At 35.1% G+C, this 24,001-nt stretch overlaps 1 protein-coding gene across 7 annotated transcripts in view; it reads left to right on the forward strand.

The window, feature by feature from the left end:
* Positions 1-24,001, forward strand: part of itpr1b (inositol 1,4,5-trisphosphate receptor, type 1b) — a 163,042-nt gene that overhangs the window by 46,736 nt on the left and 92,305 nt on the right. For all 7 annotated transcript variants that reach the window (XM_067387904.1, XM_067387899.1, XM_067387901.1 and 4 more), the window contains 24 exons: positions 467-566; positions 1,402-1,562; positions 1,787-1,928; positions 2,300-2,458; positions 3,710-3,882; positions 4,168-4,287; positions 5,334-5,519; positions 5,660-5,911; positions 6,006-6,147; positions 6,254-6,407; positions 6,578-6,768; positions 7,498-7,630; positions 7,707-7,758; positions 7,845-8,010; positions 8,122-8,295; positions 10,862-10,930; positions 11,181-11,318; positions 14,183-14,308; positions 15,636-15,836; positions 15,918-16,169; positions 17,162-17,287; positions 17,598-17,726; positions 20,995-21,115; positions 21,683-21,867. In XM_067387904.1, coding sequence (XP_067244005.1) covers positions 467-566; positions 1,402-1,562; positions 1,787-1,928; positions 2,300-2,458; positions 3,710-3,882; positions 4,168-4,287; positions 5,334-5,519; positions 5,660-5,911; positions 6,006-6,147; positions 6,254-6,407; positions 6,578-6,768; positions 7,498-7,630; positions 7,707-7,758; positions 7,845-8,010; positions 8,122-8,295; positions 10,862-10,930; positions 11,181-11,318; positions 14,183-14,308; positions 15,636-15,836; positions 15,918-16,169; positions 17,162-17,287; positions 17,598-17,726; positions 20,995-21,115; positions 21,683-21,867 — 3,652 coding nt within the window. The remainder of the gene's footprint in view (positions 1-466; positions 567-1,401; positions 1,563-1,786; positions 1,929-2,299; positions 2,459-3,709; positions 3,883-4,167; positions 4,288-5,333; positions 5,520-5,659; positions 5,912-6,005; positions 6,148-6,253; positions 6,408-6,577; positions 6,769-7,497; positions 7,631-7,706; positions 7,759-7,844; positions 8,011-8,121; positions 8,296-10,861; positions 10,931-11,180; positions 11,319-14,182; positions 14,309-15,635; positions 15,837-15,917; positions 16,170-17,161; positions 17,288-17,597; positions 17,727-20,994; positions 21,116-21,682; positions 21,868-24,001) is intronic.

Below are 24,001 nucleotides of genomic sequence, written 5' to 3' on the forward strand. Positions count from 1 at the left end.
TTACTTTGTAGCTACTAGATCAGTACTTCACACATGACCTTTCCAACATGATTACTTAATGCGTAGCGCATCGCAGTGCAAGACGAGCATTTGGGGTTAAAAAGTATATACATTTGTATCTTTTAGAAAATGACTCTTTATGAGTGAGTCAGTAGCAAAAAGAGACTGGTACAAGGTGGTAAACAAGGACATTGTTTTTACTTTAAACAACACCTTATAAGACGCAACCGACAAATGCATTGACAAGCGCTGTCATGGGAAATTCCCTTAACTGTTAAAAGGATACTAAGACATTGCTTTCCTCAGTGGACATTCAAACTGATTTTTCATTATGAATATAAGATAATACCTGAAGAATAAATGCAGTGACACACTTGCTTAGTCAGTCTCTCTCTCCTAATACTCTACATATTTTGATATCTATGTGTATTATTGTTGAGTCTTATACCAATTGTTTCCTCTTCAGGAACTCTTATGTAAGACTGAGGCACTTGTGCACCAACACATGGGTCCACAGCACCAATAACCCCATCGACAAAGAGGAGGAGAAGCCGGTTATGTTACGGGTGGGTGTTGTATAAATACAAAAAAATACAAAAAACATGTTTTCATCGAATGGCTTATCAGTTATCAGTTAATCTGATTTATTGTTTTAGCAACTGCTGAAATTATTTATTATTATTATTATTATTATTATTATTATATTTAAAAAATATATAAACATATTATTTTAAATATAATTAAAATTATTTTAATAGATGTTGTCTTCAACTTAATGTTGCTAATAATAATAATAAGTATTATTTTAATTTTAATTAATAAAATTAAAACAAATAAATAAATAAATATAATTAAAATGCTATGATGAAATATTTTAATAGTTATGTAGAGTGCAGAAACTAATTTTAGTAGATGTCTTCAGCTTAATGTTGCTAATAATAATAATAGTATTATATTTACATTTTAATTAATACAAAATATTTTAAATATAAATAAAATGCTATGAGTAAATATTTTAATAGTTATGTAGAATGCATAAACTAATTTTAGTAGATGTCTTCAGCTTAATGTTGCTATTAACAATTATAGTATTATATTTTAATTTTAATTAATAATTTTTTAAAAATATTTTAAATATAATTAAAATGCTATGATGAAATATTTTAATAGTTATGTAGAATGCATAAACTAATTTTAGTAGATGTCTTCAGCTTAATGTTGCTAATAATAATAATAGTTATTATTTTAAGAAATATTATTTCTTAATAAATATGATCAATATGCCATGGTGAGCAGGGAGTTATAGAATGTATAAAACTGCATTATAATGGATGTCGTCATCCTCATTGCTCATGTTATCCATTGATATTAGTGTTGTACTCAGTTTGTTTTCCCCTTCAGATTGGCACATCACCTGTCAAAGAAGATAAAGAGGCCTTCGCCATTGTGCCAGTCCCTCCAGCTGAGGTGAGGGACCTAGACTTTGCCAATGATGCCAGTAAAGTGTTGGCGTCCATCGCTGGCAAACTGGAGAAGGGCACGATCACCCAGAATGAAAGAAGGTACAACCCCTGAAACTTTCTGGAGTAGGAATGTGCTTAGGAAGTGCTTTCGTGACCCCTGACTAAATGCTTTGCCGCGACCTCTGTTAATTTGATTATGGTGTACTAACTCTGTGGGAACAAGCATTACTTTGACGAATATACAAATTTTCCACCATTTGGAAAATTAAAGATTGTGTCCTTGAACAGTGACCATGACGTTCTTTTCTCTGTGCATTCTGTAGGTTTGTCACTAAGCTTCTAGAGGACCTTGTGTTTTTTGTGGTGGACATTCCTAACAATGGACAGGATGTGTTGGAGATCATGGTCAATAAACCCAACCGTGAACGGCAGAAACTCATGAGAGAGCAGAATATCTTGAAACAAGTAGGATTTTCTTCAGTACCTCACTTTTCTCTACTAAGAGTGCTTAAAAGACATGTCCTTCACCTCAAAATGACATTTTGTAGGCTTAGAATGACATTACAGTGAGAAAATAATGTCAGAATTTTCCATTTTTTTGGATGTCCTGTCCGATGTAATGTAATTAGTCTACCACATAGACCAGCTGTTAACCATCTGTCCATCACAGACTGCGTAACTTCGCCACTTCCTGTTGATTTTTTTCCTGCGACTAATAAAATTTTGGTCGACTAAGCCTCTTCTTGTTAACTAATGGTTAATCGACCCTAGTTTAGATGCTATAGATACATCAGAAGTAGTATTCATTCTAGTCTCCATTCTCTCTCCATCAATAGATCTTCAAGCTGCTTCAGGCCCCATTCACAGACAGCGGTGATGGTCCCATGTTGCGCCTGGAGGAGTTGAGTGACCAGAGACACGCCCCCTTCAGGCACATCTGCAGGCTGTGTTACCGTGTGCTGCGACATTCACAGCAGGACTACAGGAAGAACCAGGTGGGTCTGCAGGAACACCAGCCAACATGAAAGTTCATCCTTCGACCTCATAGACCTCATAAAATTGTCCGTTTTATCATTGTGTGTGTGTGTGCGTACACACACGCACACACACACACACACACACACACACATACATATAGATACATACATACAATGATAAAATACACAATTTTATGAGTCATGCTGATATGATTAAAGTGTAACTTTGCCAATTTTCAACCCATTTTGTATTGTTATAATGTCAGTAGTAATTTGTAATGTTTTATAATGTTTTGCCTTTGTACTGTATAGGCAGCCAAGTTTTATCGAAAGCCCATTTTGTCAGTGGTGAAGTACCCCTTTAAATTTGGCTTGCCTTCATTTCGATTCTCTCAGATACATTCATGAACTTCAAGATGCTATCTGTTCCTGCAGGCATGATTGTGACTTCCTGTGGTTTACACCTCTCTAATGAATGCTGTTTAAGCTCTTTAAACATTTCTAGAAACTATATGTAATGCTGCCTTACCTCAAACTTTTAACCTGAACTTAGCTTTTAAAATTCTGTAATATTTAATTGCCAATGTTAATGCAATAACCAGTTTGAATAATTAAATATATTTAATGCATTTAGTTGTATTTAACATTGTTTATTTATTCATCTTTGCAACGGAAGTGCTCATGTTCACCCACAAATGAACTCAAAAAAGAGAGAAATTAATTGTGATTCAAAATCTTACTCGATTGACAGCAGCGTAATTTTAGAATCTTTGATATACTATTATAGTTTTTGTGTTAATATTTTGAAATAATAGATTTTTTTATATTTATTTTTCATTTTAGTTAAAGTTTTAGTAATTTTTTATGTGTATATTCTCTATGTCTATATAGTTTTATTAAGTTTTAGATTAGTTTATTGAGTACTTTGACTTTAAATGAAAATGAGAAATGTTGCATTGGCAACCAGTGGAAAAATGTTTTTTATATTTTATTTTATTTATTTCAGTTTATTTTATTTCAAGTAATGAGTTTTATGATTTAAGTAGTTAACAAGAAATATTTTGTCACTTAGCTGACACTTGTGTACATGTGCCCAATGACAGTCCTGGTGGAGATTTAACCAATAGACTATATCGTAATCGACCCTACAACATTTTTATGGATTCATCAATCATCTTCATATGAATGTGTAATTAAAGTGAAACTAACTTCAAAAGACAATGGGTGACAGAATGAATCACGTTGTCTTTTTGTGCCCGTTTTATCCAGGAATACATCGCCAAGCAGTTCCGCTTCATGCAGAAACAGATCGGCTACGACGTGTTGGCTGAGGATACAATAACGGCCCTCCTCCACAACAACCGCAAACTCTTGGAGAAGCACATCACGGCAGCAGAAATTGACACATTTGTCAGCCTTGTGAGGAAAAACCGTGAACCAAGGTGGGAGAGAGTGTACTGCAAAGACAAAAGAGCTTTTCTATCCAAATGTTTGAGAGCAGCACTTTTTGTGCTAATATACTGTATAAGTAACAAGACAGATAGATAGAAGTCTTCAATGTTTCAAAAGGTAACACTTTATTTCAACGGTCCACTTTAGACATTCTACTAACTATAAGTAACTTATTCTACTTACCTGAACCCTAACACCTAACCCCAGTCTACTAATACTCTAATGAAAGTTTGTCGACACGTAGTTGCAGTTGTAGTTGTGCTTGTTATGTTTAGGTTTCTGGACTACCTGTCCGATCTGTGTGTGTCCATGAACAAGTCCATCCCAGTAACTCAGGAGCTGATCTGCAACGCCGTGCTGAACCCCGCCAATGCTGACATCCTTATTGAGACCAAGTGAGACATTTTTGAAAACTATGAACAAAACAAAGTAAAAGAGAATGTAACTGAGACTGCATTAAATACAGATTCACTTGCAATATTGCTTTGTGTAGTGAATTATTAGATGCTGAGATTAGTTTTTATTTATTTAATTATAATTTTTGTCTAATATAATGTTAATATACAATACCATTCAAAAGTCTGTGGTCAGTAAGGTTTTTAATGTTTTTTTTAATCTCTTATGGTCACCAAGGCTGCATTTATTTGATCAGAAATACAGTAAAAGCAGCAATATTGTGAAATAATTTTACAATTTAAAATAACTTCTTCCGATTTTAATATATTTTAAAATGTAATTTATTCCTGTGAAGCGAAGCTGAATTTTCAGCATCATTACTCCAGTCTTCAGTGTCACATGATCCTTCAGAAATCATCCTAATATGCTGATTTCTTCTTATTATTATCAATGTTGAATTGATATTATCAACAGTTGTGCTGCTTATTTATATGGAAACCATGATACATTTTTATCAGGATTCTTTGATTAATAGAAAGTCTAAAAGAACAGCATTTATTTGAAATAGAAATCTTTTGTTACATCATAAATGTCTTTACCTTCACTCAATTTAATGCATCATTGCTGAACAAAAGTATTAACTTTTATAATAATAATAATAAAAAACTTACCCTAAACTTTTGAATGTTATTTATTTATTTGCTGTGTTTGGTCACACTTGAGAAGTAAGCAATGCTTTTGAAAATGCTACACAGGGTAATTCAATTTGCAAGTGAACTACTTTAAGTTAATTAAAGGCTAAATAATGTTCATCGCTTGAACATTATCTGTGTCTTTCTATATGGTTAAGGACATGTAATAGGTTTCACATGATAATAAATATGTGTTTCAAAGAAAAAAACACCATGAAACTGAACACGGACACATTGTAGATGTACAAAATGTTCCCAATTATTTTTATCTCTTTGACATGCGATCTCATAATTAAGAGTTGTTTGTTGCTAGTTCCATTTAAAAGTCTTTATTTCTCTCTCTCTTGCCTCAGGCTGGTGCTGTCTCGGTTTGAGGTCGAGTCTGGAGAGGGTCCCGTAGAGTCAGAGGAGGATGAGGAGGAGGTGTGGTTGTTTTGGAAGGACAGCGGTAAGGAGATCAAGAGTAAGAGTGTCAGAGAGCTTGCACAGGATGCCAAAGAAGGACAGAAGGAGGACCAGGAGGTCATTAGCTACTACAGGTCAGCCAAGAGGAAATAAGCTAAGGGTCAATGTTAACCCAAAAACTGACATAATTGATTCAGTGTTTTCAAGTGCAAAATGGTATAAAACCAAATCAGTTCTCTCAGTAACCTACTCTCCTGCTTCATTTCCTCCTCAGATACCAATTGAACCTGTTTGCACGGATGTGTTTGGACCGCCAGTACTTGGCCATTGAGAAAATATCAGGTCAGCTGGATGTGGACCTGATACTGCGCTGCATGTCAGATGAAGACCTGCCCTATGACCTCCGTGCCTCGTTCTGCCGATTGATGCTTCACATGCACGTGGACCGTGACCCTCAGGAACAGGTCATGCCTGTGAAATATGCCAGGCTGTGGTCCGAGATCCCGTCCAAAATCGCTATCGATGAGTATGTTGTACAATGACTTCCATTATTAAGTTTATCATTTTTTTGGTCTCTACTAGGCAAAAATGGTTTATTTAATGTTGTCTTTTTGTTCTAGTTATGATAACGATGGAACCAGCAGAGACGAGATAAAGGAACGCTTTTCTCTCACGATGGATTTTGTGGAGAACTATCTCAGAGATGTGGTCTGTCAAAACATTCCTTTCTCTGATAAAGAGAAAAACAAACTCACTTTTGAGGTAAGCCACCGTCCAATGTTTGCTGTTCAAGTGTGAGAAATGTGGGTCGTTTTAGATGTGGTTAACTCTTACGTGCCTTTTTGATTTTTTTTTTTTTTTTTTTAAGGTTGTGAATTTAGCAAGAAACCTCATTTACTTTGGATTTTACAACTTCAGCGACTTGTTGCGTTTGACCAAGATCCTGTTGGCCATTTTGGACTGCGTTCACGTCAGCACTATCTATCCCATCAACAAAATGGAAAAAGGAGACGAGTCCAAAAGTAAATCTCCTCAATCGTGATATTTTTCAGTTTGAGTCAACAGATCAGAAAGTTTGACATCCTTTGTTGGTTCTGCTATTGATATTGAAACAATCACTAGAACATCAAATGTAAAAGGAGACATGTTTAATCCGAAGTTTGAACACTTTTGATGGTTATGTTTCTCTCAGGTAGCAATGTTATGAAATCCATACATGGCGTTGGGGAGCTGATGACGCAGGTGGTTCTAAGAGGGGGTGGATTCTTACCAACAACCCCCATAACACCCCCAGACGGTGATGTGGTTAAGGCCCAGACAGAACCAGAGAAGGAAGACATTCTGGTGATGGACACCAAACTAAAGATTATAGAGATCCTGCAGGTAATTAAAAGCATAATTAAAGGGGCTGTATGTAGAATTCAGAATCACCCTTGTTATTAGTGACACCGTTGGCCGTTAAGTGAACTGCAGCCAGCAACTTATTGCAAGCAAACTTAAAGGGATAGTTCACCCAAAAATGAAAAATACCCCATAATTTACTCACCCTCAACCAATCCTAGGTGTATATGACTTTCTTCTTTCAGCCAAACACAATCAAGAGTTAAATTAAAAATATAATGGTTTGTCCAAGCTTTATAATGGGAGTGATTGGTGGATGAGATTTTGAAGCCCAAAAAAGTGCATCCATCGATCATAAAACATACTCCACGTGGGTCCGTGGGGTTAATAAAAGCCTTCTGAAGTGAATTAGTGCATTTGTGTAACAGAAATATCCTTATTTAAAACTTAAATAAGGAAAAATAAGGTAAAATTAATGAAATTCCGGCACAACAGCCATACACATTAGACTTGCGTCTAAAAAGCATTAACTTCCGCAACGTAATACACAATGCCATGTCCTACGTTATAACGCATAGTACGTCATGTCATTGTGTACTACGTTGCGCAAGTTTTATTTTATTTTGCAGCATTTTAGCCCTTTGAAAAAAAGCAATATATCAGTATATCCAATCTGATGAACCAATTAGCTTCACCATTTTTAATGCAAGACATATTAGAGAACAAATCTGGTTAAAATACTGAACCTTGTGTTTTTTTGTTGTTGTTTAGTTTATTCTGAATGTACGACTGGACTACAGGATCTCCTGTTTGTTGTGCATCTTCAAACGAGAGTTTGACGAGAGCAACACGCAAACTGATGCAACGCCAGCCGCAAATGCTGACGGGCCCAACAGTATCCCAGGTATACAGTATTCCCCATTCACTATCACCTATGATTTACCCTAAAGATTATGAGAGCATTTCTGTTTGTTTCACAGCTCTGGACTTTGAGAACATTGAAGAGCAAGCAGAAGGAATCTTTGGTGGAAGGTAAAGATTCATTTCTTGAATGAGAAGATGCAAAAGTCTTTGTAAGAGTACACAAGTACTGTATGTAACCATTTTTCTGAACTCAGTGAGGAGAACACACCTCTGGATCTTGATGACCATGGTGGCAGAACATTTTTGAGGGTTCTGCTGCACCTTACCATGCATGACTATCCACCGCTTGTGTCTGGAGCGCTACATCTGCTCTTCAGGCACTTCAGTCAGAGACAAGAAGTGCTCATGGCTTTCAAACAGGTATTTAAAACAATGAGTCCAGCTGAATAGTTTTGTAAGTTTTGTTTAGACCATTTCTGTTTTAATGCATAATTTAATTTCAATTTTTCATGTTGCTTTTTTCCCCTGTAGGTTCAGCTTCTAGTGACCAGTCAGGACGTAGACAACTACAAGCAGATCAAATCGGACCTTGACCAGCTGCGATCTAATGTGGAAAAATCTGAGCTCTGGGTGTACAAGCGTCAGGGTGATGAAGGCATGGATGCAGGGGACGGACTCCCGGCAGAGTCTGACCACAAAAAGAAGGTGGTAACATTTATTATTTAAGGCAGGGGTCTTTTGTAGGCAAAGAAACCCCTTGGTGGATATAAAACAGAGCAGAGACCCCCTGAAATTGAGGGTTGCCTGACCTCTATAACCTGCCGCATAAATGTACACTACGATTTAAAAGTGGGCTCAGTAGGATTTGTAATGTTTTTGTCTCTTTTGCTCACCAAGGCTGCATTTATTTGATCAAAAATAAAGTAAAAACTGTAATATTGTAAAAAAATATTACAATTCAAAAATAACTGTTTTATATATTGATAGATTTTAAAATGTAATTTATTCCTGTGATCAAAGCTGAATTTTCAGCATCATTACTCCAGTCTTCAGTGTCACATGATCCTTTAGAAAGCATTCTGATTTGCTGCTCAATACATTTTTGAAAACGGTTGTGCTGCTTAATATTTTTGTGGAAACCATGATAATATTTTTTCAGGATTTTTTGATGAATAAAAAGTTCAAAAGAACCACATTTATTTGAAACTGAAATGTTTTGTAACATTATGAATGTCTTTGTCACTTTTGATCAGTTTAATGCATCCTTGCTGTATAAAAGTATTAATTTATTTTAAAAACAACAACAACACTGAACGTTAGTGCATTGGCAATTCTTTAGGAATTTCTTTATTTTTTGCAAAGCTATTCACATAATTAATATTAATTTTTATTTATTTATTTATTTATTTAAGTTTCAATTTAGCTTTTTCACTTTTGTTAAATTTTTTTTGTTTAATGCATTTGTTTTTAACAATAATTAGTTTGAGATCTCTTCCCTAAAGATCGCGGACCCTCTCTTGATGTAATTATTCATCAGTTTGGTACCAGGGTAAATCATTTGATGGAATTATTTTGAAAAAAAATAAAAATAAATAAATAATAATAATTTTTGTTGCTTGGTTGCACCATCATTTATTTATCAGAGTAAACAAAAAAAGCTAAATTGTTAATTTTTTCTTATAATTAAAAACTGGGCCTAAAATTTGTCCTGGTTTCACAGAGGGGGTTTAGATTAAGCCAGGATTAGGCCATTTAAGTAGCTTTTATAAACATGCCTTAGAGAAAAACATTACTGGTGTGCATCTTGAGACAAAACAATGGCACTGACATGTTTTAAGACATGTCAGTGCAAGTTGCTTTCAGTTAAAGCAGCTTAAAGGCGCCATGTCCTAACCAGACACGATATGATTTAATTCCGGCAAGCTCCGGGCACTCTCAATGAAATGGATAGGCTAAGTAACGTTACATATACAAATTCATGAATATTACACCATTTTAACATTATTAAAGGGTTAGTTCACCCAAAAATGAAAATTCTGTCATTTATTACTTACCCTCATGCCGTTTCACACCCTTAAAACCTTCGTTCATCTTCGGAACACAAATTAAGATATTTTACTTGAAATCCGATGGCCCCGTGAGGCCTCCATAGGAAGCAATGTCATTTCCTCTCTCAAGGTCCATAAAGGTACTAAAAACATATTTAAATCGGTTCATGTGAGTACAGTGGTTCAATATTAATATTATAAAGCGATGAGAATATTGTCGGTGCGCCAAAAATAACAAAATAACGACTTATTTAGTGATGACCGATTTCAAAACAATGCTTCAGGAAGCATCAGTGTGTCGAATCTGCTGTTCGGAGCGCCAAAGTCACGTGATTTCCCCTGTTGGCAGTTTGAAATGTTTGAAACCTGTTTGAAACGCGATCTGAATCATGATTCGACACACTGATTAATTTGTGCTCCGATGCTTCATGAAGCAGTGTTTTGAAATCGGCCATCACTAAATAAGTAGTTATTTTGTTATTTTTGGTGCTCCAAAAATATTCTCGTCGCTTTATAATATTAATATTGAACCACAGTACGCACATGAACTGATTTAAATATGTTTTTAGTACCTTTATGGATCTTGAGAGAGAAAATGACATTGCTTCCTGTGGAGGCCTCACTGAGCCATCGAATTTTAACTAAAATATCTTAATTTGTGTTCTGAAGATGAACGAAGGTCTTACGGGTGTGGAACGTCATGAGGGTAAGTAATAAATGACAGAATTTTCATTTTTGGGTGAACTAACCCTTTAAAATACATACAATCTTTGTCATAGAATACACTTGTCTGTTCACAGTGAGTTGACCATTTGAACTTTTTTTGTTTCCTTAAATTTATGATATTTATGAATTTATGATATTCAAAGTCACAGTACACGTTTTTAACATTAAATAAAGCACATATTAAACATTACCTGAGATTATCATTGCCATACTTTGTGTTGTTGTGACAGGTTAGGACAAAAACTCTGATTAACATGGAAAGTTACCTTTTATTGCGTGCTGCGGCATCACGTCGTGTACTCGGAGTAGGACAGACTTGTCTGTGAAACCGACAAAAAACATATTTTACATATCTTACATATTTTAAACCTGCAATTACCATTTTTATTTTACTTCAAGGCCGTCTTCTTCAGATAGTGACCCTTGTTATTTGAATAGAATAAAACATTCACACTTGCTTCATTTTAACCTTTGTATGTTTTCTGCTCTTTATGCAGAGGGACTCGGGTTCAGACAAAAAAAAGACAGAAGGAAATGGCAGTGACAATTACAGAGACGTGAAGGAGGTAAAGTGTCATTCACATGCTTGTGAACATTGAGCTGTATAAGGTAGCAGTCTGTCGATGTAGCTAATCATAAAAACTGGCGAAGATAATTATATAGCCTCTTTAACTAAAGTAGATCAAATTAACCAGTGCTGACGCAATTAGCACCACATGTAACAGCTATTGCAGTTGGAGCTGCTTTGATAAAAAGTGTTTTTTCACTTAATTTTCTCCTCTTCAGCTCATCATCTATCTGTCTTTCTCTCTCTAGATCCTCCTACGTCTTAGCAAGCTGTGTGTGCAGGAAGGACCGTCAGGGAAGAAGAGTAAGAAACAGCAGCAGAGGCTGTTGAGGAACATGGGAGCTCATTCAGTGGTGCTTGAGCTGCTGCAGATCCCTTATGAGAAGGTGCAGTATGAGTCTGGTCTAGTGTACTCGAGTCTAATAAGTGTGGCACTCGTAGAATGACTTTCGGTTAATGCTTCTCAAATGTGCATTATTCAGCCGATGGGGATGGAAAATCATACTGAAATACCTGCTATTCAGCCATTCCACAACATTGCTACTGAATCTACTGCATGAAACATACTGCATTTAGAGTAATCTGATTTCTGAATGAATGACTCTTATGGCTTTTTAGTGAATCAAAAACAAAGCGACCGGTGTCTTTCGATCCATGACTCTTCAGAATCTTTCAAAAAAATGAAAAGCTTCATGCTTAATCAGTATAATCTGGTTCTTAAATGAATGATTCTTATGATCTGATTGAAAGATGCAATGGGATCAGTATATTTCAATTCTCGAATGAATGACTCTTAAATTTAAGATCTTTCGAGTGAATCAAAAACATGCAACTTGACAGAAGAAGTCTGCTTTTTGAAGAAATCATTCTTGTGGACTGGTTATTTTTAGTGAATCAGAAACATGCAGTGTGACCAGTGCATTTCGATTCTTGAATGCATGACTCTGAAGCAGTCTGCTTCTTGAAGGAATGACTCTCGTGAAACGGTTCTTTTTAGTGAATCAAAAACATGCAGTGTGACCAGTGTGTTTCGATTCACTTATGGATCAGTTGGAGCAGTTATTATCTAAAATAAAGTGAAATTAATCAGACTAACTAATGGAATGACAAGTTATTACTTTCCTTAAGAATCATTAATTATTGTGAAGGCATTCTATTCCAGACATGTTTTATTTAATTACAATAAATTAAATATATACACAGTACTGTGCAAAAGTCTTAGGCACGTCAGTATTTTCACCCCCCCAAAAAAGGTTTCAAGCCAGTTATTTATATCTTTTGCTGTAGTGTGTCAATAGGAAATATCCGTTCACATTTGCAAACATTCATTTTGCCATTAATTGTAATAATCCAGTGAGATTTTTGAATACACAAGGAGTCTGACAACAGCCGGTGCTCCACACAGTGATCTGATCTCAACATCATCGAATCCGTCTGTGATTACATGAAGAAACATATGAAACTGAAACAAACTAAATCCATGAGAACTGTGGCCGTGTCTCTAAGATGCTTGAAGAAACCTGCCTGCAAAGATACAGTACTGTGAAGAGTTTTAGGCACTTGTGTAAAAATGCTGTAAAGTGAGGATGTTTTTAAAAAATAGATTTTATTTATCAATTAACTTATATTAACTAAATCAAAACAATATTTTGTATGACCACCCTTTGCATTTAAAACGGCTCTTGTCCAGGTATACTTGGGCATCATTTTTCAGGTAGCTTTGGGGGCAGGTTTCTTAAAATCTTTTGGAGGCACGGACACAGTTCTTCTGGATTTGGTTTGTCTCAGTTTCATATGTTTCTTCATGTAATCACAGATGGATTCGATGATGGTGAGCTCTGATCTCCATGTGGAGCACCGGCTGTTATCAGTCTTATTGTGTATTCAAAAATCTCACAGGATTATTACAATTAATGGCAAAATGAATGTTTGAAAATGTGAACGGATATTTCCTATTGACACACTACAGCAAACGATATAAATAACTGGCTTAAAACCTTTTTTGGGGGGTGAAAATACTGACGTACGTGCCTAAGACTTTTGCACAGTACTGTGTATATATATATATATATATATATATATATATATATATATATATGTATAATATATAATATATAATATATATATATACAGTACAGTCCAAAAGTTTGGAACCACTAAGATTTTTAATGGTTTTAAAAGAAGTTTCGTCTGCTCACCAAGGCTACATTTTATTAATTTAAAATACAGTAAAAAAAGTAATATTGTAAAATATTATTACAATTTAAAATAACTGTTTTCTATTTGAATATATTTCACAAAGTAATTTATTCCTGTGATGGCAAAGCTTAATTTTCAGCATCGTTACTCCAGTCTTCAGTGTCACATGATCCTTCAGAAATCATTCTAATATGCTGATCTGCTGCTCAAGAAACATTTAATGTGTACAATTGTACAAAATATTTGTGTACAATATTTTTTTTAAGGATTATTTGATGAATAGAAAGTTCAAAAGAACAGTGTTTATCTGAAATCTAACCTTTGTAACATTATAAATGTCTTTACTGCCACTTTTGATTGATTTAATGCATCCTTGCTGAATTAAAGTATTCATTTCTTTAATTTCTTTAAAAAATTCTTACTGACCCCAGGTAGTGTATAATGCTACAGAAGCTTTGTATTTCAGATAAATGCTGTTCTTTTGAACTTTCTATTCATCAAGGAATCCTGAAAAAAAAAGTACACAACTGTTTTCAACATTGAAAATAATCATAAATGTTTATTGAGCACCAAATCATCATATCAGAATGATTTCTGAAGGATCATGTGACACTGAAGACTGGAGTAACGATGCTGAAAATTCAGCTTTGCATCACAGGAATAAATTACTTTGTCAAATATATTTAAATAGTACACAGATATTTTAAATTGCAATAATATTTCACAATATTACTGTTTTTTTTTACTGTATTTTTAATTAAATAAATGTAGTCTTGGTGAGCAGACGAAACTTTCTTTCAAAAACATTAAAAATCTTAGTGGTTCCAAACTTTTGGACTGTACTGTATATATAATATAATATAATATATAATATAATATAATATAATATAATATAATATAATATAATATAATATAATATAATATAATATAATATAATATAATATAATATAATATAATATAATATAATATATATATATATATATATATATATATATATAATATATAATATATAATATATAATAAAAAGTCATAAATATATATATATTCACAGGGTGAGGACGTCCGAATGCAAGAGATCATGAAACTGGCTCACGAGTTTCTTCAGAACTTCTGCGCAGGCAACCAGCAGAACCAGGCCCTGCTCCACAAACACATCAACCTTTTCCTCAATCCTGGGGTGAGCTCTCAATCTCAGAGTCAGACACACATCGGTGAAGCTGTGTTTTGATTGTGTTTCATCACTGGATGAGTGTTGGGTGGGGGCTGGTGACAATGACGAGTGTTCTCAGTTTCCATATTGCTACATCTCAAACAAGTTTTAAAAGCAACATGACAATGATTCATAGTTCATCATGACATCATGACTAGACTAATTGTAGTCATATTTTTGTGGTATTTTAATGTTCCCATGTGTTATTTGCACTGTTTGGGTGTTGTTAGGGTCATGGAATGCCATTACATTTAATCTAAAATTCTTCATATACACTATCTATTACCATTCCAGTCATATCAGACTCTTGGTGATTCTATGGCTATCACTTACTTTATAATTATTATAGTTTGCATATTTATAAATACATACACTGCTCGATACATATTGTTACTGAAGTATCTGAAATGCTATGCCAATCCAATACACATTTTCCGCTAAATAGATACATGATAGCAGCTCCGACAGTGAGTTGACACACAAACCTGCCTCCCTTCACTCACTTGTTTCATTTGCTCCATATGAATATTGTACAGGGCTTGAATTTTGGTCTGTATTGCATGTATTGTGCATGATTTTACTTAGTCCTGCATATTTTGTTCTCACACCCAAAGTGCAGCACATAAAGCCGCCTCTCAGTACTAAATTGAGTTCTTTTTTGCTTCTTATTGTGCTTAAACAGTCAAATACACACAAAATAATGTCAAAATGCCATTTTTTTTACGTAAACACAGTCAGCTATGTTTTAGGTGAACGTAAACAGTTGAGAAAGAAAACGCACATGTAACGATATAATGGATCCATGCGCCAGGTCTTTAAGTGACAGCAGCAGAATAGACCTGTTGCCAAATTATGAGATAATATTAAAAATGTCTATATGGCAGTTTTTCCCCATGGTATCAATGTCAAAATTGTGGCCAGTGAAAATGCTGAATGGCTAGTAACTGAGCAAAAATGTTAATGTCAAGCCCTGAATACATATTTATCATGTTGCATTTAAGTGTTGCAAGTATTTAATTGACGTATCTTTTACAACCAAGAAGATATGCATCAAATTGGCAAGACAGGATCCCATTTGATCTTCTATGTTTTCCTAATGGTTGTTCTTTCTAAATTGAAAACTATACTCTTAGGAAATGGGGTATTTCAGCACCACACTCACCACTTTTTGCTCAATTTGACTGAAAGTCCTTTGTTTCTAAGGTGCTAGAACAACCAGGACGTCACCAGTGACGAGTGTTTTAAACTGTAATTTCCTCACATATATCGGATTTGTCTCTTTTATCTTCTGTAGATCTTGGAGGCCATCACGATGCAGCACATATTCATGAACAACTTTCAGCTGTGCAGTGAGATGAACGAGCGGGTCGTGCAGCACTTCGTCCACTGCATAGAGACCCACGGCAGGCACGTGCAGTACCTGAAGTTCCTGCAGACCATCGTCAAGGCAGAGAACAAGTTTATCAAGAAATGCCAGGATATCGTAATGGCCGAGGTGGGTGGCTGATGTGATGAAATTATTTCAGTTTTGTTAATTATTCATGTGATTTAATCTTAAATCTCTTTTTTTCTGCAGTTGGTGAACTCTGGGGAGGACGTTTTGGTCTTTTATAATGACCGGGCCTCCTTCCAGACCCTGGTCCAGATGATGCGTTCAGAGCGCGACCGGATGGATGAAAATAGCCCCCTCATGTACCACATCCATCTGGTGGAGCTGCTGGCCGTCTGCACGGAGGGCAAAAACGTCTACACCGAGATCAAATGCAACTCCTTGCTGCCGTTGGATGATATTGTCCGTGTGGTCACGCACAAAGACTGCATTCCTGAGGTTGGTGGTCTGTAGCTTAATGCCGCATCATTTGAATGTTTTTCCTCAACATTTTATTGTGGTATCATGTGTTTACCCTCCCTTAAATGGCACTTTAAAAGAAAACAAACTGTGAATTGTCACTTTACATGTTGGTCAGATGGACTCTTCTTGTGTAAGCTGGTGATTATTGGCCAGAATAAGCTGCATTGAGTACCTTTTTTTTTTTTTTTCATTTGCATTTAAAGGGACACATAAAACAGCGTGTTTTTTGCTCACACCCAAATAGGGGCAAATTTGACAAGCTATAATAAATTATCTATGGGGTATTTTGAGCTGAAACTTCACAGACACATTCCGAGGACACCAGAGACTGATATTACATGTTGTGAAAAGGGGCATAATAGGTCTCCTTTAAATTAATTGCATAATTTTTTAAATTTTTATTTTATTTAATGCATAAAACATGTAAAACTTAGAGTAAAGAGGGGTGGGAAATGTGCTTGATTCTCAAGATTTCTTTTGTTAATGTCCCTAAAAAAGGTCATTTCTCAGAAAATGCATTACCCGAAAAATACTTAGGAAGTGAAAGCATGATCATTTGATATAGTTCTTTTTTTTTAATTCTGAGTAATTCATAAAATATTATTTTGAGACATACAAATTAAGTGATATTCAAATTAAAATAAATAAATATATAAACATATTAGATGTGATTGCCTTTGCCACTGATTTTAAAAAAATCACATTTTATATATATATTTATACATTTTTTATATTAACACTACCTTTCAAAAGCTTGGAATCAGTAAGGTTATTCAAAGTCTCTCATGCTCACCATGAATGCATTTTAAGTCATCCTATGGCCCCTTTAAAGTCTCCTAAGGCCCAATAGTGAGCCTCGGAACCCTGCTTTAAAACCACTGGCCTAAATGATGTCATCTCTCTAGGTCAAGCAGCTCCAAAATGTGACTGACTTCATAAGTTGTGTGTATATTCTTTATCCTTTTTAGGTTAAAATTGCTTATATCAACTTCCTGAACCATTGCTACGTGGACACAGAGGTCGAAATGAAGGAGATCTACACCAGCAACCATATGTGGAAGCTCTTTGAGAACTTTCTGGTTGACATATGCAGGGTAATGCAAGTCGTTTTGGGGATTTTTCTCAACCCCAATGAATCGTTTAGGTGTAAAGTACCAAAAAGTACCAATCTCTTGCTAGCTAGCGTTCCACTAACATTGTTTAAATACCTGTGGGATTTTTTTTATAAAGTCAAGTAGGAGTGATTCATTATTTGTGGTATAATATGTGTTATTTATATGATTTCTGAACCTTTTTTGATGCAGGAAAGGGGTGAATCAGTGTATGTTCTGACTGTGCTTACTGAAGTAAATGACTCAAGCCCACAATAATTCTGTCTATTCTTTATGGTTGTTTTGCATTCAGGTCTGCAACAATACAAGCGACCGCAAACACGCTGACACGACGTTAGAAAGCTACGTGACCGAAACCGTAATGAGTATTGTGACGACATTTTTCAGCTCTCCTTTCTCCGACCAGAGCACTAGTTTACAGGTAATGACCCCAATACGACAGCATATGCTACTGATTTATTTGCAAATGTTAAGTATATGTTGCTTTCAGTTTCAGTTCAGTTTTGGTTCACCACCATTTGCATCTTCAGTTCATAAAGCGGTTTGATTTCTTTGAAGTTAATACACTTTTATCTTACATACATGGAAAATAAACCCTCCAGATAATATCTTAACCCTGTTCACTCCTTTCCTGGCTTAGGTGGCACGTCATATATACGTAAGTATCTGTAAAAGCTCCTCCTCTCCTCTAGCCCTAACCTGCTGGTGCCCTTTGTGAGAGCCATAGGATTTGTAGAAATTCAGGCAGTTTCATCACACTTGTGGTTTTCTAAAGAATCGGCCCGACCACTGGCGAATGATGCACTGGTCAGAGCTTTCCAAGAATTCTGTTCTTCTCATGCTCTTGCACATCAACACAAGCAGACTTCCCACATCTCCATTTCGCAACGTGAGAAACTAGGGCTGATCTTGCCCGCAGACACATAGTGTGTTTATGTTTGTAGGGCGCTGGTGGCTGTGGAGGCCGATAGTTTAGTTTTTCCTGGAAAACCTGATTTCTTTCCATTGAGATTGTATTAGTAATACAGTACAGCACAGTTGACCATCTTGCCATGTAGCACGTCTGACTTTTCACTCACCCATCATCTATGTGCACTGATAAAACTATATTTGTCAGTATTGAACCTTACCGTATCAGGGATATTTAAAACCATAAAAAATTCAGTTACTTTAAATAGAATAAAATATGAATAAAAACATTTTTAATCTAGTTGCCAGGGCAAAACTAAACTAAATAAAACTAAAACTAAAACTATAAATGAAATAAAAAAAAAAAAAAATTGCATAGACATTAAAAAAATAAAAAATGAATAATAATAAAAATGAAAAAAAAAAAACTGTAACCAAAATCAAAATGGTAATAATTCAAAATATTAATAAAACTATAATAGTATGTCAAAATGGAAAATATACAAATAAATACTAATTTAAAATATTAATATCATAAAATAAAAAAATAAAAACTGAGTATCTCAAAAATAACAATGTACAGTACCATTATTTTCACAACAGTCTTTCTTGGCTTTAGGTGATATGATGCCATGAAGCCAATTCTCTAAAGAGCTTAGGTACAATATTTACAATTACTATTTGTTTACAGGTCAAAATAGAAGAGTCTTGCATAAAAACTTAGACATTTTTTGACATCATTACATTATTCTCAATTTTATGGTGTGTTAATACAACTATGATGTATAAATGCAATTTAAATTGCAGTATATATCATTTATTTTGACATTACAGTAATACCATACATACAGTACATACTGGGGTGGAAAACTGTTGATGAATTTTTATGTGCTCATGAATTTTTATATATTAGATGTGATTGCAGCTGATTAAAAAATATCATATTTTTAGATATAATAATTATATTTTATATTTACAATACCATCAAAACTTTGGGATTGGTAAGATTTTTAATGTTTTTGAAAGAAGCCTCTTATGCTCACCAAGGCAGTAAAAAGAGTCATGTTGTGAAATGTTATTATTGTTTTAAAATTCCTGTTTTGTATTTTCATATATTTTTTACATATTTTATTATTTTCAGCCTCATTACTCCAGTTTTTTCATCAGGATTTTCTGATGAATTGTTCAAAAGAAGTTCAGTGAAGTTCAAAAGAGCAGCATTTATTTGAAATATGAATCTTTTATAACATAGTAAATGTCTGGGGTAGTTTGACCAATCCAAATTCAGACAGATAGATCATCATCTAGATTTATTTATTTTTTAATATTACTTTAGTCTGCCATCGTAAAGTAGGAAGTACCTCCTAATACCATGTCGTGTGTAGACCCTACACCCCATTTTCCGTTTTTCCTGGAAGTGTTGCTTCATGACAGCTTCCTTCTCTAATCTCTCACATCTCTCTTTGTTGTGGCAGGCCTCCATTTTAGGCAAAATAACTGAGGTACCACTTTGTAATGACTTCACAGTGGTTGCACATGGAATGTTGTGACGTAGTTTGGGTTAGACACTTCTCTAGTAAGCCTGTCTGAGTGGAAAACTAGATGACACTATGGTGTTATTTTTTTTAATTCACAATTAAGCCCCTCGTGTGTACTAGGCTAGTTGTCTAGAAAGCGTTGGAACTAGTGACACAAATGTAACATGGTAAACATGTCGTCCTTCCTCTTAGCTTTACGCATTTTCCTTGTGAGTGTTGTTGGGTTCTCACCCATTGTGTTGGTGCTAAGATGTGTTGGTAAATAGTTTCTGTCACTGGAGGTGTTTATGCATCATTTTCTTTTAACCTTTTAACCTTTATCTACAATAAAAATGATAGAAATATGCCCAAATATAGGTGGATTTTTTTGTTTGTTTGTTTGTTTTTTGTAGATTGTCTTTTTTTTTAATGCTGGACACGATGGAAGTTAAGATCTATCGATAGCATTTGTAACATGCTGAGGAAGACCACAGAAGCCAGTCCCCCAGTGTGGCGGAAAAAAATCATTTTAATATGCTGATTTGTTGCTCAAGAAACATTTATCATTATTATCGATGTTAAAAACAGTTGTGCTACTTAATATTTTTGTGGGAACTGTGATACATTTTTTATTAGAATACTTTGATGAATAGAAGTTCATAAGAACAGCATTTCTTTGAAATGGGAAGCTTTTTTAGTTTTAGAAATGTCTTTACTATCACTTTTTAATCTTAATTTAATGCATCTTTTCAGAATGAAAGTATTCATTTCTTTGAACGGTAGTGGATACATGGAAACCAGATTCGGAAACCAGATCAGAAATGGACTGCTTACATGCAGCAGTCACAGGAATTATGTTTAACTAATGTTTTCATTCATTTAAAACTATAGTATAAAGCTCAAATACACACATTTTTAATGTATAATAAGTGCTTTTTTATTTGAGTCCTAATTATTGCCTGATGCTGTCGATAGAGCTTTTGTGTTAAACCTGGAACATTCCTTTAAAGGGTTGGTTCACCCAAAAATTAAAATTCTGTCATTAATTACTCACCCTCATGTCATTTCAAACTCGAACCTCACTGGTTTTCGTGCGTCAAACAAACATGCTTGAGCTTCCGTTTACCACAACTAATGTGTGAGTTGATGAATGTTTATATGTGAATAAAAGCCTAAATTAAATCTGTTTTTCCTCAGCTTTTTACAATATCTCTTTTTCTTTCTCCTTTCCCCTTGTGTTGTTTTTTCTTTCTTCTTCTCCAGACCCGGCAGCCTGTGTTTGTGCAGCTCCTGCAGGGGGTTTTCAGAGTTTACCACTGTAACTGGCTCGTTCCCGCTCAGAAAGCCTCAGTGGAGAGCTGCATTAAGGTTTTGTCTGATGTGGGTAAGTATTTGACCGTGACCATTCATATTTTCCATAAATTCACACAGGGAATGAACCTCATACTGCTCTAAAGGATAACATCATTCCCATCTATCTCTACATTCATTCTCTGTTGTCTTTCAAATAAAAACCTGACTGAAGAATAAAGCTGCGGTCACACTAGATTTTGAGATTTCTCCAGACACTGCAGCGGTTGTGGTATAAATGTAAATTCAGCATATAACATAATAAATCCAAAAAGTAAAATTATACAACTTTACTAGAGTTTTTTTTTTTTTTTTTTTAATGTATGTTCTTTTAATTCAGCCAAGAGTTCAAGCTGTGCCTTATCAATTTGGCACACTTCTTTACGTACCAATTCGCAGGTCAGATTTCAACAAACTTAATTGAACGCATAAGCTTGCACATTCTTCGCATAAGCTTGCATTTCCAGTCTCCAGCATTCGTATGCATATGAATGGTAATCAATAGAACGAAAAAAGTGTAGTGTGACCGCCTCTTAAGGAAATGATTTCACCATTCACGAAGTGTGCATGTAATAGTTGTATTTTCAACTGTCTCATTTAGCCAAGAGCAGAGCCATCGCCATCCCGGTGGATTTGGACAGCCAGGTGAATAACCTGTTTGTGAAGTCCAACAATGTGGTACAGAAGACCCTCCTCAATTGGAGGATGTCCGCTCGCAACGCATCCAGAAGGGACTCGACGCTCACGACTTCCAAAGATTACAGGAACATCATTGAGAGGCTGCAGGTGAAGGCGCGGACTCAGCCGATGAGGAAGCTGACGTAGTATTTTTGTTTTTAAATATTGCGTCAAAATGGCATTTTTTTTTTTTTTTTTTTTTAAGATTAACTTCAAATCATTGTTTGGTAATACACTTGGTTGGTTGGTCAATCAGGCATATAACTGCCTGACCTATGAAATTCCAGACGCATTGCAAAATGGAATTTGAAGAGGTGGGGAAACAGGAAACTCATTCCAGGAATTCACGTGCATTGTTATGGGGAAGTTGAGTCAGGATGAGATGTGGGGCCTGGGAAATTTAGTCTGGTGGAATATTCTGATAACGGTTGTTTTTTGGCACTGATTCCCCCACTGACTTATGATCCCCAGCACACACACATATAATGTATGGATCATTTTATGAAACAGGTGCCTTGTCCAGTTTGATAAGATGGTTTCTGTAAGATTGTAAACATTCTATTAGATAAATCAGCAATGTTTCTCAAACCTTTTCTGCCATTCCCCACTTTGGAGGGAGGTTGTGGTAATAAACTAGGCTTTTAAGTTTAACTCTTAAAATGTATTAAAATGTATTTTATTAAAGGTGCCATCGAATGAAAAATTGAATTTACCTTGGCATAGTCAAATAACAAGAGTTCAGTACATGGAAATGACATACAGTGAGTCTCAAACACCATTGTTTCCTCTTTCTTATATAAATCGCATTTGTTTGAAAGACCTCCGAAGAACAGGCGAATCTCAACATAACACCGACTGTTACGTAACAGTCGGGATCATTAATAACATCAAAAACTTTCAAATAGAGAAAATAAAAGTGCAATTATATTATCACTTTGCATGAAAAGACTAAATAATAATAATAATAATAATAATAATGCAATTGAATTAGGAATTAAACCTTTCAGTGCGTGAGTTTAAATTAAAATATTCAATGCGCCCGTTACTTTAGAACATTTCCCCTTAATGTTTCCATGGCAACGCTTCATGCTTGTCACGTCACACACCGCAGCCACAATAACATTGTATCGCTGACAGATGTATCGCTTTTATTTTGTTTCTCCTTTTTTATTCAAAATATTCACAAACTTGCTTACCATCTCATCAACTATCTGATATTCCAATTCCAAATATGTCAGTGAGTGTGTTTTGTCACTAAAAAACCTTTGTAAATGATCTTGATTTATAACGCGAGATTGGCGCCGCCATGTTTGTTTGCGCAGCAGGTCAGAGAGTCCGGTCAGTCAGGTTTACAGCACGTGAATACATCTATTTCTCCCGAAATACATGTAAATAAGTGGCCAGTGATCTGGGAGAAAAAAAAGAGTAAACTTTATAGTTACTTACACTATGTGTAACGTTATCTGATATGAACAAAACACATCGGCAAATTATATTTGAATTGATTGTTATTGCTGCTTCCATAGACAGCAGTGAAACTCTAAATGTATTGTTTTACTAGTACTTATGTATATTTAAATGTCTGAAACCTAAAATAAACATTATGTTTTTGGAAATACTGCACAGTTGTGATAAATGACAAGCGCTGCTGAGCGCGTCCGTCTCTGGCTCAGTGCCAGCCAAAGCGCGAAAGAAGTGTTTGAATCTGGTAGTTAAGTGACGTCTCTGAACTTTCTTAATCCCATATGTGGGATCCCACTCTCTAGTGGTTTTCCAAAGTTACTAGCCACTCAGCAATTTTACTGGCCACAATTTTGACTTTGATACCATAGGGAAAAAATTCCATATAGAAATGTTTAATATTATCTCATGTTTTGGCAGCACGTATATTAGGCTGCTGTCACTTTAAGACCTGATGCATGAATCCACATGTGTTTTCTTTCTCAATTGTTTCGGTCAATTAAAACATAACTGACTGTTTTTATGTGAATACTCTCCGGCATTTTGCATTATTTTGTATGTATTTGACTGTTTACGCAAAATGAACAGCAGAAAAGTACTCAATTTAGTACTGATTGGCGGCTTTATGTGTGCGCACTTTGGGTTTGAGAACAATATCTGCGGGAATAAGTAAAATTTTGCGCAATACACACAATCCCACGCCGGAATTCAAGCCATGTTACACCAACAATATTCATGCGGAGCAAATGAAACGAGTCAGGGGAGATTGGTTTGTCTGTCA

Source organism: Chanodichthys erythropterus, chromosome 6, assembly GCF_024489055.1.
Source record: "Chanodichthys erythropterus isolate Z2021 chromosome 6, ASM2448905v1, whole genome shotgun sequence".
NCBI classification, from domain to species: Eukaryota; Metazoa; Chordata; class Actinopteri; order Cypriniformes; family Xenocyprididae; genus Chanodichthys; species Chanodichthys erythropterus.